The sequence below is a fragment of the Meriones unguiculatus genome, chromosome 15 (genome assembly GCF_030254825.1).
Source record: "Meriones unguiculatus strain TT.TT164.6M chromosome 15, Bangor_MerUng_6.1, whole genome shotgun sequence".
Classification (NCBI taxonomy): domain Eukaryota; kingdom Metazoa; phylum Chordata; class Mammalia; order Rodentia; family Muridae; genus Meriones; species Meriones unguiculatus.
In genome coordinates, this window is record NC_083362.1 from 1527860 (window position 1) to 1553069 (window position 25210).

The window sequence follows — 25210 nt, forward strand, 5'->3', positions numbered from 1 at the left end:
CATGGAGGGTGAGGCTGTGGACGAGATGCCAGTGTCAGGGAGTAAGGGAGAGGAGGCAGGATTCTCAGGCAGTGGATCTTTGTGGACCATGGTCCTTGCCTCTCTCCCTGTGACTTGTGTCCTGATGCAATCTTCAACTCTCTGAGAGTCCCATATGGGGTGTGTGTGGGAGCAGGGTCAGGAGAGACTGTAGATGGAATTCTGGGAGAAAGACATTTATTAAAAGTGTTATTGACTCCATGAACAGACAGAGAACAGCACAGTCATGCTCACATGTCCACAGACAGACAGGATGACCTGGGATCCAAGGACAGGAAATCAGAACTCATATGGCAGAAGTGGGGTTCTCTTCTAGCTGTCCAAGGACAGATGTTCCCAGCACCATCCTGCAGGTATGTGCTCTGATTCCCAGGCAGGAGGCAGGGAAGGGGGTGGGAAGCAGGGTGTGAGGCCACCAGTCACTACTGTGATGTCAGCTCCCCTCCCTGGTGAGAGATCCTGGCACCTGGAGGTCTGTTAGCTAAGGACTCACCAACATGGTCTCTCACCAGGCACCTGTGTGTGACCCTGAGAGGGAGTCACATTTTCCAGAGTCACTTTCTCTTTGTACCTTTTGTGTCCTCAGGAATCACAGCCAGGTCAGCTAGCTGGCGGCAGGCTCCTCTTCCCCCTGAGCTATCTCACTGACTTATAATATTTTATGTCCATTTATTTATAATTTCAAAATCCATAATTGAAATAAATTTAGAAAAATGTTACATCCATGATTCATCACCAAAGGAATCCACATGTTTTTAAAGACATGGACTCTTGTTGGCCTGGAACTCACTAGTTAGTCCAGCATAGCTGGACATCCAACCCCAAGACTCTCCATGTCTCTTGGTTTTCCAGGGCTGAGATTACAAGTTCCTGCCCCTCCCTGGCTTACAATGTGGGTGCTCAGGGCCTAACTACGCTCCTCCTACCCGTGAGCCATGCTTCTCTGACTGGACCATCTGTCTGGCTCCTGGCAGGGCTCTCATGATAAACCTCTGTCCAGCCCCTCAGATGCTTCGTGGGATGACAGGCTCTGCGGCCTGGAATTTAGGCTTCACTCTGCTGCCTGTAGGAGAAGAAACAGTGTCAGTGTGGCAACCATACTCATCCTCCATCCTGCCTCTCAGCTTTTAACTGTCTTCAGACTACATGAGGGGCCCAGAGCAGCAAAAAGCTCTCAGCAGCCAGTCAAGGACAGGTGTGAGAGTCACCAGGCCCTGAGGCCAGTCCTCAGCTGTCCTGCTCAACACAGGGCAAAGTTCTACTGGTCCCTGAGCCATGGCCATGTACTGTGTCCCTCTGCTTCCTTCCCCTGACCTCATGTCCCTTCCCTCCTTCCCTCCTGTGCAGTCCCCATGCCTCCCTTTTCCCTCCCTGGAGCCTGTCTCTCCAGCTTTCCTTCTGAGTGCAGGCTGCTGCCTCCCTATAGATTCTGCTTCCTGGTTTGAGTCCTGGTCAGCCTTCTGCTGCCTCCCAGGCTGCTGCTGTCCCACCTCTCAGCTGCTCCTCTTTCCTATTGGAGACTGAGCCGTTCTGCTGCCAGGGGCTGCACAGTCAAGTCTTTATTTCTGGGTTTCCATCACACCCCACTCCCTCCTCATCTCTGACCCTGTCCTGGGTTTTCCAGTTTCTCTGGACTTAAATCTGCTCTAAACCATGTCCACACTGGGCTCTCATTTGTGTGTACAAGGTCCTTGTTGTGGAATCCTTGTTGGGCTTGAACTTCCTGTATAACTGCAGGGCTTGGAAGTGATTCTTTTCTCTATATTTCTGTGCTTGGATTAGGGTGTCTGTCACTGTGTCTCTATTTTAGTTTCTTAGAATACTTGTGAAAGTTAGAAAAGCAATCATTTATCTTTACACAATTGTAAATGTGATGGGAGTAGGGATTGCATTGATTTTTTTGATTGCTTTTTGTTATAAGGTCATATGTATAACATTTTATTCTGCTTGTTGAGAGCTGCTTACTTGGCAAGCTGCTTTGTTATTGAGTATTCAGTGAAAAACATGTTTTCACCCTGGCCTTGAGACAGCTATAAATGAGATGTTTTGCCAAGCTCCTTTACCTTGTTTGTGTGACCTTGGACCATTTTTGTTTTACAGAGTGGTAGTCTAAGAACACAACTTTGACTGCGCCATGAACCCCTTCCTTGTGCTAATATAACTTGTTTTCTTTGTGTATAAAAAGTGGCTGTTGAGTGAACTCTGGGCTTCAGTATTTACAGATAGTCCTCTCTAGCTGATCCCTTATTCTTGCTTTATTTCTCTCCATCCTCACTCCCCACTCAGGTACTCTTCAACTTTGCAGCTGTATCTGGCATCTGAGTATATTCTTACCTTTGTTAGTATTTCCTTCACTATTAAAAAGTTTATTGTCAGGCAGTACACACATGTTTGTGAATATTGGCATATGGGCACACACTTGTACATGGTAGTGGACAACCCTGGGAACTGTCCTGTAGGAGCTCTCCACCATAGCTCCTGAGACAGGTCTGTCATTGGCTCTGGTCTTCCCAGTAGGTAAATTACAGTGAGCCCCAGGGATCCCAGTTCTCTGCCTGTGCAAGAATCTGCCGACACTTTATGTGGGTGTGGGGAAAGAAATTCATGCCCTTGTGTTTGTGGGTCAAACACTTCACCACTGAGCCATCACACTGGATGTTTTGTAATTTCACTCAAGAGTGTTATGTTCTCAGAGTAGAAATCTTTTGCCTTGTTGAATCTCCTGTCACAATGTTGTATAAACTGTGTTTCCAATTGTCCCCTGATATAGCAATAAAGCAGTTTACAACCATTCTAGGAGCAGGGGAGAGAAGAGGGCTGGACCTTCTGACATCCAGGTGAAGAATAGATAGAGGAAGAAGTAGGAGATTAAACCAGTAGAATGAGAGACAGGCAGATGTCCAGGAGGGACCAGGAGAGAACTCAAGAAGGAAAGCTACAAAACGCAAATATCTCTGGGATGTTAACTGGTAGGAAACCACATTAGTGTAAAGGATTTAGAATTGAGCAACAACTGCTCAGTTCTTGTGTTGTGAAGCTTATTATTAAACAAACGTAATAGAGTCTCAATGCTTTGTGTGATACCTGGGTTAAGACAACAACTTAAAAAAAACAGTTTCATAAAAATATCTTTAACCTTGCCTCTTTTAGTCTCTAGGTTCTTCCTTCACATTGTCTTTGTATTTGTGAGTCTATTGCACACCATGCTCTCAACATCCACTTTATCGCATATCCCCAACTCACTCAGGTGTCTATTTTCCTAGTTTTCCCTTCCTGTGAGGTGTTGTCCCTGAATGCTGGTCTCCCCTCAGACCACAGCTCCTTCCCAGTGAGAAGCTGGCCCTGAGGCTGCTGTATGCCTCCTTGCAGGCCTTAAGAGCTGGCGCTGTGTTCACCTGATATTGCTCCTTTGACTCCCAGATGGTCTCTAAGGACAGCAGGCCAGAGTCAGTCCTTTGTGAATTCACCCCCGTCTTGTCCTTCTGTTCATTTTCTCTTTCCTGCACAAGCCCTTCTCCATTCCCCACAGCTGAGAACACTCCCAGTGGGGACACTCAGGTGAGGGCCTGTCCTGGACACTCACCTTTTCTTCCACCAGAGGAAGATCAGCAACACAGAGATTGGGGTTATGAGCACTGCCTTGGCCACCACCATCCCGACCATGGCTCCCAGGATGACCAGTGAAGGGCTCCTCTGGCCCTCTGTGTCCCTGCTTCCAGCTGTGGTGACTGCAGAGGGGAGGGTGGAGGGGTTCCTCATGGTGGTGCTGCCTGCTGGGGAGAGGTGAGAAGTGAGCACATCCTCCTGGAGGAGGGAGGGAGGGCTGAGTGTCACACCCTGTCTCCTCTGTGGATGGGAGCAGCTGTCAGAAGTCCACACAGAGAGGGGAGCAAATGCTGAAGGCTGAGGCTCAGGACAGCAAGCTCAAATGCACACTCCCCACTGTCCTGGCTGTGTCTTCAGATTTGCGTTTGTTCCCAGATAACTAAGCCATAGAAACACAGGGACTTTTGACATAAGTGTGTAACACACAGCTATGATTAGTCCATAGCGGCTTGTTGCTCATGCCTTGGCATCTGAGTTTAATAGTTAGTGTTCACATGAATAACCAGGTGAGGAGGAAATGACTCTTAGCAAGAGGACGAGGCAGGCAGATTTCTGTGAGTTCAAAGCCAGCCTGGTCTATGTCTGTAGCTCCAGAGCAAAAGAGCTGAATGAGCTGTAATCCAAGAACTAAGGAGGTGGAGACAGGCACAGCCTTGGGCTCACTGGCCAGCCAACCTAGTGTCTATGTCAAACTTAAAGCCAGCAGGAGAGCCTGTCCCCAAAAATAATGTGTGTGGCACCTGAGGCCCTCCTCTAGCCTCCACGTGAAGTAATGTGAACTCACGAACACACACACATAGATATACACACACACACTCACATCCATCTCTGACTTAACATTCCCATGTGTCCACACACACTTTAAACATGAAAATGTGTATTAGAAAATACATTATTTTAACTGGACATGTATTACCCAGTGTAAAGTCAAGTACAATCCTTAGCTCTAGAACATCACTGCAGATTCATTCCTCAACATTTACCTATTTGGAGATTTTAGAGCAGAGGTTCTCAACCTGTGGGTCACCCTCCTGCAGGGGTGCAAATCAGGCATTCTGCACATCAGATATTTACACTATGATTCATAACAGTAGAAAAATAACAATTATCTAGTAATAATGACACAGTTTTCTTGTTTGGGTCACCACAGCATGAGGAATGTGTTACAGGGTCTCAGCATTAGGAGGGTGAGAACCCCTGAGCTAGACCATGAAACTGCTCCTTTCCTCCCTTCCTTGGCAGCTGCAGACTGCACAGAGCACTGTGCTGTGGGCATCCTCTCATGAGTGAGCCAGCCTGTAATGTCGGCACAAGGAGGCAGGGGCCGGGCAGATTTCTGTGAGTTCAAGGTTGGCCTTGTCTATACAGTTTTAGCAGAGCCATGGCTAAGTGATTTAACACTGCCTTATAAAAATCTTATAATAGTAGAAATAATCCCCCAAAAGTAAAAAGATACAGAAAAATCACCACAGATCAAGGTCGAGATAAACACCATGGCACAGAGTCCCCAGCTCCTGTGGAGCCATGTGTAGGACACAGTGTCAAGGCTGCTCCTCAGGACTCCATGTGCAGAGGACACAGTTACTTCTGCATCAAGGACCACAACACAGAGCAGCCTCAGCCTGAAAATGGGGACATGTTACTGCAGAGCCTGGGGGCTTGTGTGGGTGAGGTGAGGGAAGGAGGGAGAGAGGGGCGCTGGGACATGGAGAGGAGACAAGGGGTGGGTGGGGAGAGGTGACAGAGGTGTCCTGTGCAGCTAGGAGGGAAAATGACACTGAGGTGAGAGCGGTCAGTTTCCACCTGGACAGAGGACACCAAGGACATCCAGTGGGACCTAATGTGTGTTCTGGGCTGAGGCTGGAGCTGTGAGGAGATCTGCATACAGGGACCAATGGGAGCCCTAACACAGGCCCAGGAGAGTCAGGGACATCCTTGAGGATTTAATCCCCCTTGAGGCCATGGGAAGTGACAGTGGGTAGGACTGCAGGGTTAGATTGGGAACAAGGGAGTGAGTTGTGAGTGAGGCAGATGCTGAAGCTTAGAGTGGGGTGTTGTTCTTCTTAAGAGAGAATGTCAGACAAGGCAGAAGAGGAAGCAAAGGCGTGTCACAACTATGAGAAACAATGCTGTTGACAGAGATGTGGGAGAGCCTAGATAAAGGAATATGAAAGAAAGCTGAGAGTAGTGGAGCTTGAGGTGACATGTAAGGACAAGGAAGCCACAAGTATCAAGGCCTGAGCCAGGGGGCCTCAACATTGGAGATTGTGAATTGGGTCCCATCAATCGACTGCCAGCTCTTCCTGCCTTCTCTTGTTTGCAGATAAACTCTGCAGTAGTAAATGTCCTGGTCTTTCTCCTTCAAGTTCAGGATTCTGAGGACTCTGGATGTTTGAGTAATGGCTGAGATGCAAACATCACATCAGCCATTGACAAGGATAAAGTTAGAATTACTAAGACAATGTAGTTCTGAGAAGAAGAGGCAGGAGAAGTGAGGTGATGGCTCAGTCCATAAAGCTGTTCTGCCTGTGTTCTGGTTAGCATCGTCACCATCGTCACCATCACTGGAAATGTGACCCAAGCAAGAGTTGTCTGGAAAGAGGAACTGGACTAGAAAACGCCTCCATCAGATTGCTGTGGGGGAGCCTGCAGGACAGGTTCTTGACTGGTGACTGCCATGGGAGGGCCCAGCTCACTGTGGGCAGGGCCATCTCCTGCAGGTTATCCTGGGTGTTGTAAGGAAAGCAGGCTGAGCAGGCCATGAATAGCAAGCCAGTTAGCATCACTCCCCATGGCTTCTGCTTCAGTTCCTGCCTGGAGTTCCTGCCCTGACTTCCTTCGATAAAGCAAGTAGCATCTGGATGTATAAGAGAAATAAACATTTTTTTTTCTCCTCAAATTCTTTGGTCATGGTGATTTTCACAGTAATAGAAACTCTAACTAGGACACTAGGATACCTCTGAAGCAAAAAGACCTGAGCACCATCAGGAATGAAGGAAGGAAGGAAAGAAGAAGGGAGGAAGGAAGGAAGGAAGGAAGGTAGGAAGGAAGGAAAGATAGAAAGGAAGGAAGGTGGAAAGGAAAGGAAAGTTTTCTAAGGTTACTATCTGGCCTCCAGATGTATGTCCACACAAACACATGCAGTTGTTAACACCTGACACCTGAACACAGACATTAAAGTGTTAACAAATTAAGAACAAACTAAGATAAAGGCACCTGCTATGAGAGTCTGACCATGTCTGATCCCTCAGAACCCGCATAGGTGTGGTGGGTATCTGCAATCCCAGCACCCCAAGATGGGAGGCAGAGACAATAGGAGGAGATCCCACCTCAAAGCAAGGTGGAAGGAGAGAATCTGCTGCAGGAAGTCCTCTGAGCATGTGTGCATCATGGCCCACAGGTGCCTGTGCACACACAGACAACAATAATAAGTACAGTTGAAAACGAAGACACACTGGAACAGATTGGGACAGACAGGCCAGAAATGCATGGTGTTCTGTAAGAGAAGGTGAAAAGCAGTCCGGGTCTGCACAGTTCTCTGTGTACACGTCATGGCTGTTGGCTTGTGTGGGGCTCTTGGCAGTGGGGCGAGTTTCTGACTCCTTGCCTGCTCTTGAGACCCTTGTCTGCCTCAGTAGGAGGGCTCTTGCCTTGTACCTTGTTTTGCCCTGTTTGGCTGTGCTCTCTTGGAGGCCTGCTCTTCCCTGAAGAGGAAGCAGTGGGGGAGGGGATCTGGGGAGAGGGGAGTGCAGGGGAGCTGGAGGAGTGGAGGAAGGGAAAGTTGTGGTTGAATTTATTACGTGAGAGAAGAGTCTATTTTTAATTGACAGAAAGAGATCTGTCACCAGGGATCTTTCTCCTTAGACATGAAAGAAAAAAAATCGCAAAGGAGAGTGCTATTGAATTTGGCCAAAAAAGTAAAATTATGTAAAAACTTGATGAGCCAACCACAGGGTTCTCTTCAATACTGTTGCAAGTACTTCTCCAGTTGTGCCATCTCTGCACTGATTGTGGGCAAATGATTGTATAAAACGATTTCTTTTGGGGCCTGTGGTTGTAGCTCCGTGGGTAGAGTGTATGGCTAGCATAAGCAAGACCCTGAGTCCCATCCCAGGAGGGTCACACCAGGAGGGTGACATACTTTTGTGATCCCAGCACCTGGGAAGTGGAGGCAGGAGAATCAGGAGTTTAAGGTCATCCTCAGCTACAGAGCATGATTGAGGCCAGCCTGGGCTACATGAGACTCTATAAGAAAGTAATGAAAGGAAAAATGTCTTTTTATTATTAATTTGAATATTTATAAAATATTCAGATAATGAATTAAACTTTAAAAAGAACTGAGTAAAGAACCCAGAGTAGAGGTGAGAACCTTTGTCCATGTGGCCCTGGGGACAAGAGGAAAAACATGGTTTGCCTGACTGAAGCAGAGAAAGACAGGGCTGCCTTCCACTGATTGTCAGCCAAGAACCTAACAGATTAGCTCAAGGGCAGGAGGAAGAGGCTGGGGCTGGGAAGAACAGAATTTCAGCAAAGGCCATGTAGGGAACCTTGTAGACAGAAGGCTGCCTGGCCAGTTCAGGCTCCGGAGCTTATCCTGAACCAGGACAGGGGTGAAGATGAGGCAGGACTTTCCCAGGGGGAGGTGGGGACTAAGCTGGAAGGGAAAACCCATTTACCACTGGCTCTGCTGAACCCTGGCAACGTAATCAGTGATTATTATTTGACAATTGTATATTTTATTTTCTTAAAAAGTATTTTTATTACATTTTTTCACACACATAGTTTTGCATGAGTTTTTATGTGTGTATATGTATCTATGTGTGTATGTGTGTTTGTGTGCATGTGTGTGTGTGTGTGTGTGTGTGTGTGTGTGTGGAGGCCAGGTAATCTTGGGTTTCCTTCCTCACACTTAATACACCTAATTTTACAAGACTGGCCCTGTGAGAACCTGCAATTGTTACACTGTGGGAGATGGCGACAAGAGAATCAATTGGGCTTCACAGCCTTTTCCTTCCCCAAAACAGCGAGTTCCAGGTTCAGGGAGAGACCCTGCTTCAAGGGAATAAAGGGGGACTTACTAGTGGAGGACCCCAATGTCCAGCTCTGGCCTCACACAAGCACAAAATGGGACATATACACCCACAGACACCCACAGACACAGACACAGGCACACACACATACAAGCACACACACACACACAAACACAAGCACATGTGCACACACACACACACACACACATGCACATACATGGTCACACTTACATACATGCTCCACAGAGTCCAGACGGAATGGAGACAAGCATCCAGTGAGCTCAAGCAGAGGCTGATCCTGTTCTGGCTGAAAGAAGGTGGAGGCAAAGGTCCCTGTCAAGGCCTGTGTGTCACCAGCGTGAGCCTGGGCAGGGGCTGAGCTGTGCTGGCCTCTGGTCTCCCTCGTGAAATGACCTTGAGCATGCCCAGCAGCGGTGACTGACAGGTGGTGGGGTAAGGTTCACACAGGGACTGGGCTGGGCCCGTGCAAACTCTGTGGAAGCTGCAGTTACAGCTGCAACAGAGGAGGTGACACAGCCATAACACCCGATAGTGGTGAGGATACACGGGCCTTTGTGGGAGAGAGGGGGATGGTAGGAAGGAGGAAGAAGAGGGAAGTGAGGGAGGGGAAAAGGGCACTGAGGCGGCGATGTGAGGTACTGGGGAAGGAGGGAGACCCAGAGGGGGAGGGGATCCATGGGGACCAGGGAACACCTACTGTGGAAGGCGGGGGAGGAGGGTGGTGATTGAGTTACAGGAACATATGTGTGGAGGCCTCCGGGTACTGGGTAAAACCTGGTCTAACCAAGGCCCTGACGCAGGACCCCATGAAAGCTACCCCATCCTAAAGTCCAGATACAGGTGGATTTCCAGGATGGGGGTGGGTGGGCTGGCAGTGACAGTCTGGAGGAAGGAGCAGGACACTGGGCCATGTTGTCCAAAACTGGGGTGGTTGAATCTGAGGGTACAGTGAGGGACCAGCTCAGGGAGGGCTGCTAAGATGCTTATGGGAAGAGGAAAGGTAACTTTGGCAGATCAGAGGAGATGACAGAGAGAAAGAAAAATCTGGGAAAATGATCAGAAGTGCAGGCTTCCTAATGACCTATATGGTATAAGGAGGTCAGGGGGACGAGAAGTCAGGCCATGGGGTCATGGGGCCTCACCAGGTGTCACGGTGAGTTGGGTCCCCTCAATCGACTGCCAGCTCTTCCTGCCTTCTGTCGTTAGCAGAAAAACTTTACAGAAATACGAGGTCTGGTCATCTTCCTGAAGGTTCAGAATTCTGAAAACTCCGGATGTCTGACCTGGTGTCCAGTCCAGGGTGAGCCTGTTCTTGAAATGCTCATGTATGAAAAGTGGGGTGGAGTTGTAGATAAAGTCCCCATGGAAGTGCTTCCATCTCCACGTTATTCTCATCTGAGGATCCTCTGCCAACCTCCAGGGGAAGTAGAAGGAGAATGGGATCTCGATGGAGCCGCCCTGGACACCAGAGAGACGTGCTGGCTGGTTCACCCCATAGGTATTTTCTCTGTTGGATCTTGCTGAGCATCCTGGGAAGGATGAGAGAATCTGAGGTCAAGCAGGGGGTGGAAAGGACAACCCAGAGCCTCCTGAGCCTTCATCACAGGCAGGTGTGGGACAAGGGCAGGACTGTCCCCAGGGCTGGTGGGACAGGTCAGACAGGGGAGTGTTGGTCAGGCTCATTCTGAGGAATGAGCTGTCTCTTGGGCAGAGAGGCCTGGCTGGCTCCTCTAGCAAACCCCTGTCCACATGACAGCCCACTCCTCCCAGCCCTGTGTCCCTCCTGTGGTTCAGTCCCTGCTAGTGAGGTCCCCACACTCACCAGCTTGCAGACATGCTGATAGCAGCAGAAGCAGGAGCCAAACCATGGCCAGAGTCCAGGAAATGAGAGCAACAGAGCCACAGGCAGAAGAGGAGGCCCAGGGAGGACACTGGGGTGCTCAGGAGAACAGAGAATCAGGGTGAGGTGACCCACATCCTCAGACCTTCTCCTGTGGAGGACGGGGAGGAGCAGAGCCTCCCATCCCCACCTCCCTGTAGCCAGTGACTTCCTTTACCATCTGGCTTCTTCTTCTCCCATGTTGCAGAAGAGCCTCCCTTGTGGTCACAGACAAGATGGCTGCCCTTAAGCCCAGCCCCCATTTCTGTCTGGAGAAATGCCCTTGACCTTGGCTGTGCTCTCCTCTCTTCCACCTTGACCTTCTGACTCATCTCGTCTTTCCCATTCCCTGTGTGGCTTATATTCATACTGTTTCTTTTCCTCTTTGAATCTCCTCTAACCCTGCCCTCCCCCTCCTCAGCCTGAATGTCACCATGTCTCCTGCCATGCTGACTGAGTGAGTCTCTCCCTGAGAATCTCACCTCAGACACAGTGAGGAGAAGGTGCAGACACACATTCTTCGATCATCCCTGGCACAGTCCCCCTGCCCTCCTGGGCCCCTCATCTGCCCTTTGCTCTTGTCTTGCCTTTCTGGGACTCTTCACAGTGCCCAGGAGAATCAAGTCTTGTCGGATCCTCCCCTCCTTGCCCTGCTCCCTGCTGCCAGGTCTCCAATGTGCTGGGCTTCTTGGACAGGGACTCCAAGGCCACTCTGGTCTCTAGAGGAGTCTTCCTGCCTCCCCTGACTGGGACTATAACACACACTCAGAGAGGATACCAGGATCAGATAAGAGCTGGCACATGTCACGTGATTTCCACATGGCTGGTGACTGGACTCTAGTCACACTGAGTTCTGCAGACTTTCAGTGCCCTCAGGGACTCAGTCTGCTGGCTCAGTACAGCCTCTGAGGTGGCTCTTTCAGAAATTCTTGAGTGACTCCCTCTAGTTATCTCACATCAGAACCTTTTTTAGCCTAAGCAGGCCAAGAAGGCTCAGAGCAGCACTGTGTCAGCTTGGAACACCACTCAGCGTGGACACAGCTGGCCTGTGACTTCGGTGAAGTCATGAGAAATGGGACAGAGGCAGTGGCAGCCTCAGGGCTGGCTCTGTAGGAGAGTCTTCCTACCCTTTCTCATGAGGAGGTTCTGTCAGCTCCCTGGAGGGCAGGAAGACATGATTGCAGCAGGGAAATGCATCATGAATAGAGATCAAGTCCAATTTCCTCAGTGTTCCTGGCATTGATTGTCCTGTTAATGCTTTTCTGCAGGCGCTCAGACTTCCCACCTCTCATGTCTGCTTTCTCTGCTTTCCTCCCAGGATCCACGGTCCTCAGACCCCTTGACCTGAGCCTGACACAAACTCTCCTGGCCTCCCTGCCAGCTGCATATGGACACACTCCTATGTCCATCCTACACTTAGGAAAGACGAGGAACAGAGGCTCTAGGTGAGTTACCCCAGATGGACAGTCAGTTAGGAGAGGGGTCTGGGCTGACTGTCTCTGTCACAACGTGCTTTCTATCTGTTTGTTTCTGAGTTTTTAAATTGGGTCTCAATGATCCCAAGCTGATTCTTGAACTTGTTATGGAGTTGATCTTGAACTCCTGCAGATGCTGCTGTCTGGGCCTCCCAAGTCCTGGATTACAGGTGTGCACCATCATGCCCCTTCATATGCTGCTGCAAGGATAATCTTGGTTCTGAGCATGCCAGGCAAGCGAGCACTGTACCAGGGGAACCCCGTCTTTACCCTCAGCAAGGTCTGTGAGGGTGACTCCTGGCCATGAGTTCTCACCTCCAGGTTCCATCTGCCTTTCCCTCACTGTCTGGGGCCTGTGGGTAAAAGATGAGCTGATGTCTGACTCTCCTAAGCAGGGTCTGGACCTGACAGGACGGCCACATGTCAGCTTCTGTCCCAGCACACTCACAGCAGCCCTGGCAGGTTCTGCAGGACCCCAGCTCCCCTGTGTTCAGCCCCACTGCTGCCCCCTGCTGGCTCCCTAACCCAAGTCCTGGGCTCTGCTCTGCTTCCAGTCTGGACTAGTTGGATCCCCATGGACACCCTGCTGTGGGTGTGATTTCTGTCCAGGACGCTGTGGGCAGTCTCCTGCAGTGTGGTCCTGCTTCCCCAAACCAGTGACGGGCCCTCCAGCCATGATGCTTTCCCAGGGGAGGAGACGTTCTGTGGAAGAGCAGCCTGGGGTTCTGGTGTGCACACAGGGGCTTTTGCATACATGTGACCACTGGCAGTGTCAGATTGCAGTGTTGGGACCTGGGTGTATCTCAGAGACAAGTGTGCCCTCATGCCACAGAATAACAAGCAGTGTAATTTGAAATAAACAAACAAAAAACAAAAAATCTTAAGTGCATTTGGTCATATGTGATTATAATTCTAACTTGTGAGAGGCAGAGGCACATGCATCTCTGTGAGTTTGGAGCTAGCCTGGTCTTTAGATCTAGTTTCTCTGTCTCCAGAAAACCAAAACAAAAAACCAAACCAAAACAACAATCCCACATATCAATATACCATCCGGCTGAGCACAGAATCCCAAGGTTGATAGCCAAGGTGGATGGAGTCCCGAGTCTCAGTGAATAAGGTTGTCCTCTGGGTTTCACATATATGTGCACACACTTGCACACACTTGCACACACACACACACACACACACACACACACACACACACACACACACATCATTCAAGGCTCCTACACAGCTGACCAGCTTGCACAGACTTCCCCAGGCCTCATCTTGAGGGATCCTGGCTGTCCAGGCTCTGTGACTCCTCAGACTGCAGTTCCTGACACTGTCCTCAGCTTCCACACGCTCTGATTTTACACCCAGCTGGGTTATCCCATGACAGCGGGGGGGAGAGCAGAGGTTCAAACCTTCCTGTTTCCCTCTGACCCCTCCCCCTCCAGACACCTCCCCAACAACACACCCTGCAGGCTCTGTGGGCCCTGAGCAGCTGAGGACCTCACAGATGACAACTGTTCCCCTGTTCTCCATTCCTGACACACACCTCCATGCACTGCTAGGTTTCTCTTCCTGGTGACAGCACACAGGCCGCAGATGGAACCCAAAAACCCACCCCGACTGGGGGTGAGGAGAGTGGAGAGGCCACTGGTGATGGTGGGAGGATGAGCTGGTGGTGTGGACAGGGCGCCCAGGCTGCAACTGCAGCTTCACAGCAGCATGGCTGCCCTGCCGCCCTCTCAGGCCTTCCTCTCTCCCCTAGCTGACCCCATCATGGTCATCTCCCTCCTCTGCTTCCCTGCCTCCCCAGCAGCAGGCTCTGCACTTCTCCCCAGGTAGCACCCAGGGAGAGACTCTGTCCTGGGTCCTGAAGGCCCCGTGAGCAGGACTGGGGGTCCAGCCTGTCACCTGCTGCTGTGGTAGGAGGTTTTCCAGCTTCTGCTGATGCCCGAGGCCAGAGCCTTTACACACGTGCCATCGAGTGTGTGCTCAGAGAAAAGGAGGAACTGCCACCTCCCTCCTCAGTGTTATATACACTGCTTAAAAACAAAACCAAAGCAAGCAAAGGAGGAAACAAGTCTGTTAGCAGGCCAGGAAGACAGGTGCATGGCTTTATCTGAGAATGTGGGAGGTGGATGCAGAGGAGCTCCGAATTCGAAGCCCGCCTGGTCCACATAGCAAGTTCTAGGACAGCCAGAGCCACAGAAGAGACAGACCCAGTCTCAAAACCAGAAACAGAGAAAAACATACAAAACTATTAATAGTCAGAAAAGGTGTTTACATACAGCTGGGAAAAAAAAAAGTGTTATCACCTTCAAGTTCTCCATCTCCAACCAAAGGAAATTATAGCTCCTTTGTGCTGTCTGGAGAACTGGTTTGCTTGTTGTTTGTTTTATTTAGTCCAGGCTGTCCTCAGAATAAGTAGGTACTAATGGTAGATTCCAATTCAAGATTTCCCGTCTCTGTTAATCATTTAAATCCCTGGCCTGGGCCTGCAGGTGGTGAGACACACCCTTAATGCCAGCGCTTGGCAGGCAGAGGCATGCAGAGGCAGGCAGAGGCAGGCAGAGGCAGGCAGATCTCTGAGTTCTAGGTAAGCCTGGTCTACGGAGCCATTTCCAGGGCAGCCAGGGCTGTAACACAGAGAAACCCTGCTTTGAAAATCCAAGCAATTGAAAGAAAGATGGAATGAAAAGGAGTTACAGAAACATGTCACGAAGTCTGTCTTCTTCTACTTGCCTTCTTCCTGACTGGCTCAGGCCAGGGACACAAACCCAAACTCTGGTAGCCAGGCTAGAAACCGATGTCTGCTCCTCGTGGGACCATAATGTTTTCTTGAGGGAGATCAGAGACCCAGTCTCCCTACCTGTGTCTGACCAGGGGTTCAGCACCTGTTGAGAATGTTGGTTCTGTGTAAATCCTTGCTGTGGCCCCGTTGTGGTTTTTCCCTATTGGACAATGGAAAAGAACCTGGGAGGTCACGAGACCATTTGAGCAACAACTTTAATGCCCCTTCTCTGTGGTCAGTTGTGTGTGGCTTGGGGCTGACAAATGGACTCTTTACATGACTAGACAGGCCTCTATCCTTCCATCCTGCTTAAGTGACCACTTCAGGGATCTCAGAGAAATATCACCTGGCTATCAGGCCCACTGTGACCATGGCTGCTGCCTAGTTCCTCCTCAGCAGGCCTGGTTCCAGTTAGACATGTCCAAACTCTCACAGCTGCCCCAGGAGACTTCACTTTAGCCAGGAGAAGCCTTGGAGACCCCCCATGACGCCTCATACTTCAGTTAGTCTCTCAGGGTTGGTGCTGACTTGATCCAGGGCTGTGACTGAGGTACATTGGGGTCTTGGGGCTGGAGGAATAAGAGCTGCATTTATGCCTCCCTGAGATTGGCCATCTCTACCAGGCATGGCCAGGAACCTCTTCTGCCTGTAAGAGCAGCCTGGTTCCAGTCTTATGGGGCAGTCAGGATGCTGTCCTGGGTCCCGGCATTCTCTTAGGTAGAAGCTGACCCTCTGACCGTCAAATGTTAAGAAAGAGTGGACTTGGAACAGAAGTTTGGTCCCAGGAGAGATCCCAGAGGCCAGAATATCAACATGACAGAAAATCAGGAAGTGAGGGCATCTATTTAGACGAGTGAGGAAAGGAAGCCAACATGGGACCCAGGCAGCCATGGCCTGTGGCCTGATGTGGAGCATGGAGGCTGAGGCTGTGGACGAGATGGCAGTGTCAGGGAGTAAGGGAGAGAGGAGGCAGGATTCTCAGGCAGTGGATCTCAGTGTGGACCATGGTCCTTGCCTCTCTCCCTGTGACTTGTGTCCTGGATACAATCTTCCACTCTCTGAGAGTTCCATATGGGGTGTGTGTGGGAGCAGGGTCAGGGAGACTCTGAGAAGGATTTCTGGGAGAAAGACATTTATTAAAAGTGTTATTGATTCCAGGAACAGACAGAGAACAGCACAGCCAGGCTCTCAGGGGCACAGATAGACAGGATGACCTGGGATCCAAGGACAGGAATCAGAGCCCACATGGCAGATGTGGGGTTCTCTTCTTGCTGTCCAAGGACAGGATGTTCTCAGCCCCATCCTGCAGCCATGATTCCCAGGCAGGAGGCAGGGAAGGGGGTGGGAAGCAGGGTGTGAGGCCACCAGTCACTACTGTGATGTCAGCTCCCCTCCCTGGTGAGAGATCCTGGCACCTGGAGGTCTGTTAGCTAAGGTCTCACCAACACGGTTTCTCACCAGGCACGTGTGTGTGACCCTGAGAGGGAGTCACTCTTTCCAGATCACTGTTCACTTTGTACTATGTGGTTCTCCCGTTATCACAACCAGGTCAGCATGCTGGTGGCAGGCTCCTCTTCCCACAGCACTATCTCACTGACTGAGAATAGTTTATGCTCATTTATTTATAATTTTAGAATCCATAATTGAAATAAATTTAGAACAATGTTATGTCCATGATTTGTCACAGGAGGAATCCTCATGGTTTTAAATACCTGGACTCTCATTGGCCTGAAACTCACCAATTAGTCTAGAGTAGCTGGACATACAGCCCCATGACTCTGCCTGTCTCTTGCTTGTTGAAAGCTGGATTACAAGTTCTTGCCCATCCCTGGCTTATAATGTGGGTGCTCAGGGCCTAAACTATGGTCCTCCTACCCGTGAGCCATGCTTCTCTGACTGGACCATCTCTCTGGCCCCTGGCAGGCCTCTCCTAATAAACCTCCCAACCAACCCTTCACTTGCTCCGTGGGATGACAGGATCTGCTGCCTAAGGTTCAGGCTTCAGTCTGTTGCCTGTAGGAGAAGAAACAGTGTCAGTGTGGCAGCCATGCTGGTCCTCCATGCTGCCTCTCAGCTGTTCTCTGTCTTCAGACAACATGAGGGGCCCAGGGCAGCAAACAGCTCTCAGCAGCCAGTCAGGGACAACTGTGAGAGTCACCAGGCCCTGAGGCCAGTCCTCAGCTGTCCTGCTCCACACAGGGCAAAGCTCTGCTGCTCCCTGAGCCATGGCCATGTCCTGTGTCCCTCTGCTTCCTTCCCTTGACCTCTTGTTTCTTCCCTTCCCCCTTCCCTCCTGTGCACTCCCCATGATGCCTCCTTTATCCCTCCCTGGAGCCTGTCTCTCCAGCTTTCCCTCTGAGTGCAGGCTCCTGCCTCCCTGCAGATTCTGCCTCCTGGTTTGAGTCCTGGTCACCCTTCTGCTGCCTCCCAGGCTGCTGTTGTCCAACCTCTCAGCTGCTGCTCTTTCCTATTGAAGGCTGAGTCTTTCTGCTGCCAGGGGCTGCACAGTCACATTTTTATGTCTGGGTTTCTATCACAGTCCACTCCCTCCTCATTTCTGCCTCTGTCCTGGGTCATTCAGTCTCCCTGGCCTTAAATCTGCTCTAAACTGTGTCCACACTGGGCTCTCATTTGTGTGTACAAGGTCCTTGTTGTGGAATCCTTGTTGGGCTTGAACTTCCTGTGTAACTGCAGGACTTTGAAGTGACTCTTTTCTCTCTATTTCTGTGCTTGGATTAGGGTGTCTGTCACTGTGTCTCTATTTTTGTTTCTTAGAATACTTGTGAAAGTTAGAAGACAAATAGTTTATCTTTCCAAAATTGCAATTGGGATGGGAGTAGGGATTGCATTGAATTTTCAGATTTTTTTTTTTTTTTCTTGTAAGGTCATAATGTATAAAATTTTATTCTGGTTGTTGAGAGCTGCTTGCTTGGCAAGCTGCTTTGTTACTGAGTATTCAGTGAAAAACATGTTTTCACCATGTCCTTGAGACACCATTAACGAGATGTTTTCCCAAGCTCCTTTAACTTGCTTCTGTGACCTTGGACCATTTCTGCTTTACAGAGTGTTGGTCTAAGAACACAACTTTGACTGCGCCATGAACCCCTTCCTTGTGCTAATATAACTTGTTTTCTTTGTGTATAAAAAGGAGCTGTTGAATGAACTCTGGGCTTCAGTATTTACAGATAGTCCTCTCTAGCTGATCCCTTATTCTTGCTTTATTTCTCTCCATCCTCACTCCCCACTCAGGTACTCTTCAACTTTGCAGCTGTCTCTGGCATCTGGGAATATCCTTACCTGTTTCAGTATTTCCTTCACTATTAAAAAGTTTATTGTCAGGCAGTACACACATGTTTGTGAATATTGGCATATGGGCACACACTTGTACATGGTAGTGGACAACCCTGGGAACTGTCCTGTAGGAGCTCTCCACCATAGCTCTTGAGACAGGTCTGTCATTGGCTCTGGTCTTCCCAGTAGGTAAATTACAGTGAGCCCCAGGGATCCCAGTTCTCTGCCTGTGCAAGAATCTGCCGACACTTTATGTGGGTGTGGGGAAAGAAATTCATGCCCTTGTGTTTGTGGGTCAAACACTTCACCACTGAGCCATCACACTGGCTGTTTTGTAATTTCACTCAAGAGTGTTATGTTCTCAGAGTACAGATCTTTTGCCTTGTTGAATCTCCTGTCACAGTGTTGTATAAACAGTGTTTCCTAATTGTCCCCTGATATAGCAATTAAGAAGCTTACAGCCAGTCTAGGAGCAGGGGAGAGAAGCGGGCTGGAGTTCTTATGATCTTCTTGATGAGGAGCTAGAGGAGGAAGTAGGGGATTAAACCAGTAGAATGAGAGACAGGCAGATGTCCAGGAGGGAGCAGGAGAGAGCTCAGGAAGGAAAGCTACAAAATGCAAATATCTCTGGGATGTTAACTGGGAAGAAACTGAATTAGTGTAAAGGATTTAGAATTGAGCTGAAAGGGTTAGGCTAACTTTGTAATTTATATGTCTTCTAAAGCCTATAGTTTTGAGTTTTAGGTCAAGGTTAAGGTAAAGCCTCTTAGTACCTTTCCAGAGAATGGAGGAATGTGACCCTATCTGTGAGGACAGATATAAAAAAAAGGGCAAGCAAGCAATGACCTTCACTCAGCAAAAGAAGGACCAGACCCTTGTCTTCGAGATAGTGTTTCTTAGCAATGAACCTAGACTTCTTCTGAGTAGCTTTTGACCTCCAGCCAAAAGTCTGTAGCCCCTAATCTTCAAGGATGAGCTAACCACCCCCACCTTCAATTGCAGCTGCATCCACACTTGGTAGGACTGGCCAAACTTGAGCACCTAAGACTAACCAATTATCTTACTTTATAGCTTCCTCATCCAATCCTGAATTGCCAAGACTACAACTTCAAATCTCCCCCAATTTTTCTTTTAAAAACCTAAAGACCCTTGTCTCCCGGTGCCACTCTTTGCTGACCGGCAGGGGTGACCCAATTGTGCAATGGTTAATAAACCTCTTGCTTTTGCAACGAGTCTTGGTCTGGGGGAGTTTCTGGGAAGGGCGTGATCTTAAACTCCTGAGCTGTGAGACCCCAGGTCTTACAGAGCAACAACTGCTCAGTTCTTGTGTTGTGAAGCCTATTATTAAACAAATGTAATAGAGTCTCAATGCTTTGCATGATACCCGGGTTAAGACAACAACTGAAAAACAAACAGTTTTATGAAAATATCTTTAACCTTGCCTCTTTTAGTCTCTAGGTTCTTCCTTCACATTGTCTTTGTATTTGTGAGTCTATTGCACACCATGCTCTCAACATTCACTTTATTGCAGATCCCCAACTCACTCAGCTGTCTATTTTCCTAGGTTTCCCTTCCTGTGAGGTGTTGTCCCTGAATGCTGGTCTCCCTGAGACCACAGCTCCTTCCCAGTGAGAAGCTGTCCCCTGAGGCTGCTGAATGCCTCCTTGCAGGCCTTTAGAGAAGGCTCTGTGTTCACCTGCATTTGCTCCTCTGACACTCAGCTGGTCTCTAAGGAGAGCAGGCCAGAGTCAGTACTTGCTTAGTTCAGCCACCTGTACATCCTTCTGTTTTCTTTCCTGTTCCCTGCACAGGCCCTTCTTCATCCCCCACAGCGGAGAACACTCCCAGTGCGGACACTCAGGTGACCGCCTGTCCTGGACACTCACCTTTTCTTCCACCAGAGGAAGATCAGCAACACAGAGATGGCGGTTATGAGCACTGCCTTGGTCACCACCATCCCGACCATGGGTCCCAGGATCACCAGTGAAGGGCTCCTCTTACCCTCTGTGTCCCTGCTTCCAGCTGTGGTGACTGCAGAGGGGAGTGTGGAGGGGTTCCTCATGGTGGTGCTGCCTGCTGGGGAGAAGTGAAAAGTGAGCACATCCTCCTGGAGGAGGGAGGGAGGGCTGAGTGTCACACACTGTCTCCTCTGTGTGATGGGAGCAGCTGTCAGAAGTCCACACAGAGAGGGGAGCAAATGCTGAAGGCTGAGGCTCAGGACAGCAAGCTCAAATGCACACTCCCCACTGTCCTGGCTGTGTCTTCAGATTTGCGTTTGTTCCCAGATAACTAAGCCATAGAAACACAGGGACTTTTGACATAAGTGTGTAACACACAGCTCTGATTAGTCCATATCGGGCTTGTTGCTCATGCCTTGGCATCTGAGTTTAATAGTTCGTGTTCACATGAAGAGCAGGTGAGGAGGGAATGACTCCCAAGAGGCAAAGGCAGGCAGATTTCTGTGAGTTCAAAGGCAGCCTGGTCTATGTATGTAGTTCCACAGCTACAAGAGCTAAGTGAGCTGTAATCCCAGAACTGAGGAGGTGGAGACAGGCACAGCCTTGGCTCACTGGCCAGCCAACCTAGTGTCTATGTCAAACTTAAAGCCAGCAGAAGAGCCTGTCCCCAAAAATAATGTGTGTGGCACATGAGGCCCTTCTCTAGCCTCCATATGAAGTAATGTGAACTCACGAACACACACACATAGATATACACACACACACTCACATACATCTCTGACTTAACATTCCCATGTGTCCACACACACTGTATACATGAAAATGTGTATTAGAAAATATGTTATTTTAACTGGACATGTATTACTCAGTGTGAAGTCAGGTATATTCCTTTGCTCTTAAGCATCACTGCAGATTACATCCTCAATATTTACCTATCTGGAAATTTTAGAGCAGAGGTTCTCAGTCTGTGGGTCACTCCCCTGCAGGGGTGCAAATCAGGCATTCTGCACATCAGATATTTACACTATGATTCATAAGAGTAGAAAAATAACAATTATCCAGTAATAATGACACAGTGTTTTTGTCTGGGTCATCACAGCGTGAGGAATGTGTTACAGGGTCTCAGCATAAGGAGGGTGAGAACCCTTGAGCTAGACCATGAAACTGCTGCTTTCCTCCCTTCCTTGGCATCTGCAGACTACACAGAGCACTGTGCTGTGGGCATCCTTTCATGAGTGAGCCAGCCTGTAATGTCGGCATGAGGAGGCAGGGGCCAGGCAGATTTCTGTGAGTTCAAGGTTGGCCTTGTCTACATAGTTTTAGCAGAGCCATGACTAAGTGGTTTAACACTGCCTTATAAAGATATTATAATAATAGTAGAAATAATCCCCCAAAAGTAAAAAGATACAGAAAAAGCACCACAGATCAAGGTCAAGATAAACACCACAGCACCGAGTCCCCAGCTCCTGTGGGGCCATGTGTAGGACACAGTGACAAGGCTGCTCCCCAGGGCTCCACGTGCAGAGGACACAGTTACTTCTGCATCAGGGACCACAGCACAGAACAACCTCAGCCTGAAAATGGGGACACGTTACTGCAGAGCCTGGGGGCTTGTGTGGGTGAGGTGAGGAAAGGAGGGAGAGAGAGGCACTGGGACATGGAGAGGAGATAGAGGTGTCCTGGCAGCTAGGAGGGGAAATGACACTGTGGTGACAGGGGTCAGTTTCCACCTGGACAGAGGACACCAAGAACATCCAGTGGGACCTACTGTGTGTTCTGGGCTGAGGCTGGAGCTGTGAGGAGATCTGCACACAGGGACCAATGGGAGCCCTGACACAGGCCCAGGAGAGTCAGGGACATCCTGGAGGAGTTAATCCCCCTTGAGGCCATGGGAAGTGACTGTGGGCTGGACTGCAGGGTTAGATTGGGAACAAGGGAGTGAGTTAGCTGCTGAAGCTTAGAGTGGGGTGTTGTTCTTCTTAAGAGAGAATGTCAGACAAGGCAGAAGAGGAAGCAAAGGCGTGTCACAACTATGAGAAACAATGCTGTTGACAGAGATGTGGGAGAGCCTAGATAAAGGAATATGAAACAAAGCTGAGAGTTGTGGAGCCTGAGGTGACATGTAGGGACAAGGAAGCCACAAGTATCAAGGCCTGAGCCAGGGGGCCTCACCATTGGAGATTGTGAGTTGGGTCCCATCAATCGACTGCCAGCTCTTCCTGCCTTCTCTTGTTTGCAGATAAACTGCAGTAGTAAATGTCCTGGTCTTTCTCCTTCAAGTTCAGGATTCTGAGGACTCTGGATGTTTGAGTAATGGCTGAGATGCAAACATTGCATCAGCCATTGACACGGATAAAGTTAGAATCACTAAGAAAATGTAGTTCTGAGAGGAGAAGGGACAGGAGAAGTGCAGAGATGGCTCAGTCCACAAAGCTGTTCTGCCTGTGTTCTGGTTAGCATCGTCACCATCGTCACCATCACTGGCAGTGTGACCCAAGCAAGAGTTGTCTGGAAAGAGGAACTGGACTGAGAAAACGCCTCCATCGATTGCCTGTGGGTGAGCCTGCAGGATGTGTTCTTGACTGGTGACTGACATGGGAGGGCCCAGCTCACTGTGGGCAGGGCCATCTCCTGCAGGTGATCCTGGGTGCTGTAAGAAAAGCAGGCTGAGCAGGCCATGAAAAGCAAGCCAGTTAGCATCACTCCCCATGGCTTCTGCTTCAGTTCCTGCCTGGAGTTCCTGCCCTGACTTCCTTTGATAAGGGAATGGGATCCGGATGTGTAAGACAAATAAACCCCCTTTTTCCCTCCCCAAATTCTTTGGTCATGGTGATTTTCACAGCAATAAAAACTCTAACTAGGACACTAGGATACCTCTGAAGCACAAAGCCTGAGCACCATCTGGAATGAAGGAAGGAAGGAAGGAAGGAAGGAAGGAAGGAAGGAAGGAAGGAACCAAGGAAGGAAGGAACCAAGGGAGGAAGGAAGGAAGGGAAAGGTTTCTGAGGTTGCTATTTGCCCTACAAATGTATGTCCACACAAACACACCTGACATATAAACACACACATTAAAAAGTTAACAAATTAAGAACAAATTAAGGTAAAGGTACCCACTATGAGTATGACAACATCTAATCCCTTGGAACCCGCATAGATGTGGTGGATATCTGCAATCCCAGAACCCCAAGACGGGAGGCAGAGACAACAGGAGGAAACCCCACATCAAAGCATGGTGGAAGGAGAGAATCTGCTCCAGGAAGGCCTCTGAGCACATGTGAATCATGGCCCTCATGTGCCTGTGCACACACAGACAACAATAATAAGTACAGTTGAAAGCGAAGACACACTGGAACAGAACGGACAGACAGGCCGGAAATGCATGCTGTTCTGTAAGAGAGGGTAAAAGCAGCCCCGGGTCTGCACAGTTCTCTGTGTAGACATCATGGCTGTTGGCTTGTGTGGGGCTCCTGGCAGTGGGGCGAGTCTCTGACTCCTTTGCCTGCTCTTGAGACCCTCCTCTGCCTCAGTAGGAGGGCTCTTGCCTTAGTGGACCTTGTTTTGCCCTGTTTGGCTGTGCTCTCTTGGAGGCCTGCTCTTCCCTGAAGAGGAAGCGGGGGGGAGTTGAGGGGGTCTGGGAGAGGGGAGTGGAGGAAGGGGAAGTTGTGGTCTGGATTTATTACCCAAGAGAAGAATCTATTTTTAATTGAATGAAAAGGATCGGTCACCAGGGATCTTTGCTTAGACATGAAAGAAAAAAATCACAAAGGAGAGTGCTATTGAATTTGGCCAAAAAAGTAAAATTATGTAAAAACTTGATGAGCCAACCACAGGGTTCTCTTCAATACTGTTGCAAGTACTTCTCATGTTGTGCCATCTCTGCACTGATTGTGGGTAAATGATTGGATAAAACGATTTCTTTTGGGGCCACTGAATTCTGACATGGGGGGTACTCATCATTGGTGATCATGAGTTGGGTCCCCTCAATCGACTGCCACAGCTTCATGCCTTCTGTCGTTTGCACATAAACTCTGCAGAAGTATGTGGCCTGCTCATCCCCCTTCAAGTCACAAATTCTGAAAACTCTGGATGTCTGACCCAGTGTCCAGTCCAGGGTGAGCCTGTTCTTGAAATGCGCATGTATGAAAAGCGGGGTGGAGTTGTAGATAAATTCCCCATGGTAGTGCTTCCATCTCCACGTTATTCTCATCTGAGGATTCTCTGCCAACCTCCAGGGGAAGGAGAAGGAGAATGGGATCTCAATGGAGCTGCCCTGGACACCAGAGAGACATGCTGGCTGGTTCACCCCATAGGAATTTTCTCTGTTGGATCCTGCTGAGTTCCCTGGGAAGGATGGGGAATCTGAGGTCAAGCAGGGGATGGAAAGGACAACCTAGAGCCTCCTGACCCTTCCTCACAGGCAGGTGTGGGACAAGGGCAGGACTGTCCCCAGGACTGGAGGGAAAGGACAGACAGGGGAGGGTTGGGTCAGGCTCACTCTGAGGGATGAGCTGTCTCTTGGGCAGAGAGGCCTGGCTGGCTCCTCTAGCAGATCCCTGTCCACATGACAGCCCACTCCTCCCAGCCCTGTGTCTCCTCCTGTGGTTCAGTCCCTGCTAGTGAGGTCCCCACACTCACCAGCTTGCAGACATGCTGATAGCAGCAGAAGCAGGAGCCAAGCCATGGCCAGAGCTTCTCCAGGAAATGACATTAGCAGAGCCACAGGCAGAAGAGGAGGCCCAGGGAGGACACTGGGGTGCTCAGGAGAACAGAGAATCAGGGTGAGGTGACCCACATCCTCAGACCTTCTCCTGTGGAGGACGGAGAGCAGCAGAGCCTCCCATCCCCACCTCCCTGAGGCCAGCGACTTCCTTTACCATCTGGCTTCTTCTTCTCCCATGTTGCAGAAGAGCCTCCCTTGTGGTCACAGACAAGATGGCTGCCCTTGAGCCCAGCCCCCATGTCTGTCTGGAGATATGGCCTTGACCTTGGCTGAGCTCTCCTCTCTTCCACCTTGACCTTCTGACTCATCTCCTCTTTCCCATTTCCTGTGTGGCTTATATTCACACTGTTTCTTTTCCTCTGTGAATCTCATCTAACCCTGCCCTCCCCCTCCTCAGTCTGACTGTCAC

The 25210-nt window shown here is 49.7% G+C and overlaps 2 protein-coding genes and 1 long non-coding RNA gene across 7 annotated transcripts; 1 reads left to right on the forward strand and 2 right to left on the reverse strand.

Moving 5' to 3' along the window:
• Positions 1-199: 199 nt before the first annotated feature.
• On the reverse strand, positions 200-24852 carry LOC110556752 (paired immunoglobulin-like type 2 receptor beta-2). 4 transcript variants are annotated; one of them, XM_021650672.2, is made up of 6 exons: positions 24717-24852; positions 20010-20199; positions 10519-10627; positions 9839-10225; positions 3623-3812; positions 200-1102 (listed from the first exon to the last, which is right to left on the reverse strand). In XM_021650672.2, exons 3-6 carry the CDS (start codon positions 10562-10564, stop codon positions 1084-1086), a joined length of 642 nt encoding a protein of 213 aa, XP_021506347.2. In that variant the 5' UTR covers positions 10565-10627; positions 20010-20199; positions 24717-24852; the 3' UTR covers positions 200-1083. The 4 variants fall into 4 exon arrangements, with proteins under 4 accessions (XP_021506347.2, XP_060223929.1, XP_060223931.1 ...); XM_060367946.1 differs by having other exon boundaries at positions 20010-20196; positions 24717-24848; XM_060367948.1 differs by lacking the exon at positions 24717-24852 and adding an exon at positions 22254-22885 and having other exon boundaries at positions 20010-20196.
• LOC110556759 (uncharacterized) lies at positions 9156-13153 on the forward strand. Of its 2 annotated transcripts, XR_009586356.1 has the most exons (6): positions 9156-9230; positions 9903-9996; positions 10117-10194; positions 11894-12020; positions 12184-12330; positions 12446-13153. It is a non-coding gene; the product is annotated as an uncharacterized LOC110556759 (long non-coding RNA). The 2 variants fall into 2 exon arrangements; XR_002476911.2 differs by having other exon boundaries at positions 12184-13153.
• Positions 23920-25084, reverse strand: LOC132648092 (paired immunoglobulin-like type 2 receptor alpha). Its single transcript, XM_060368630.1, has 3 exons — positions 24956-25084; positions 24717-24837; positions 23920-24422 (listed from the first exon to the last, which is right to left on the reverse strand). Exons 1-3 carry the CDS (start codon positions 24956-24958, stop codon positions 23920-23922), a joined length of 627 nt encoding a protein of 208 aa, XP_060224613.1. The 5' UTR covers positions 24959-25084.
• Positions 25085-25210: the final 126 nt, after the last annotated feature.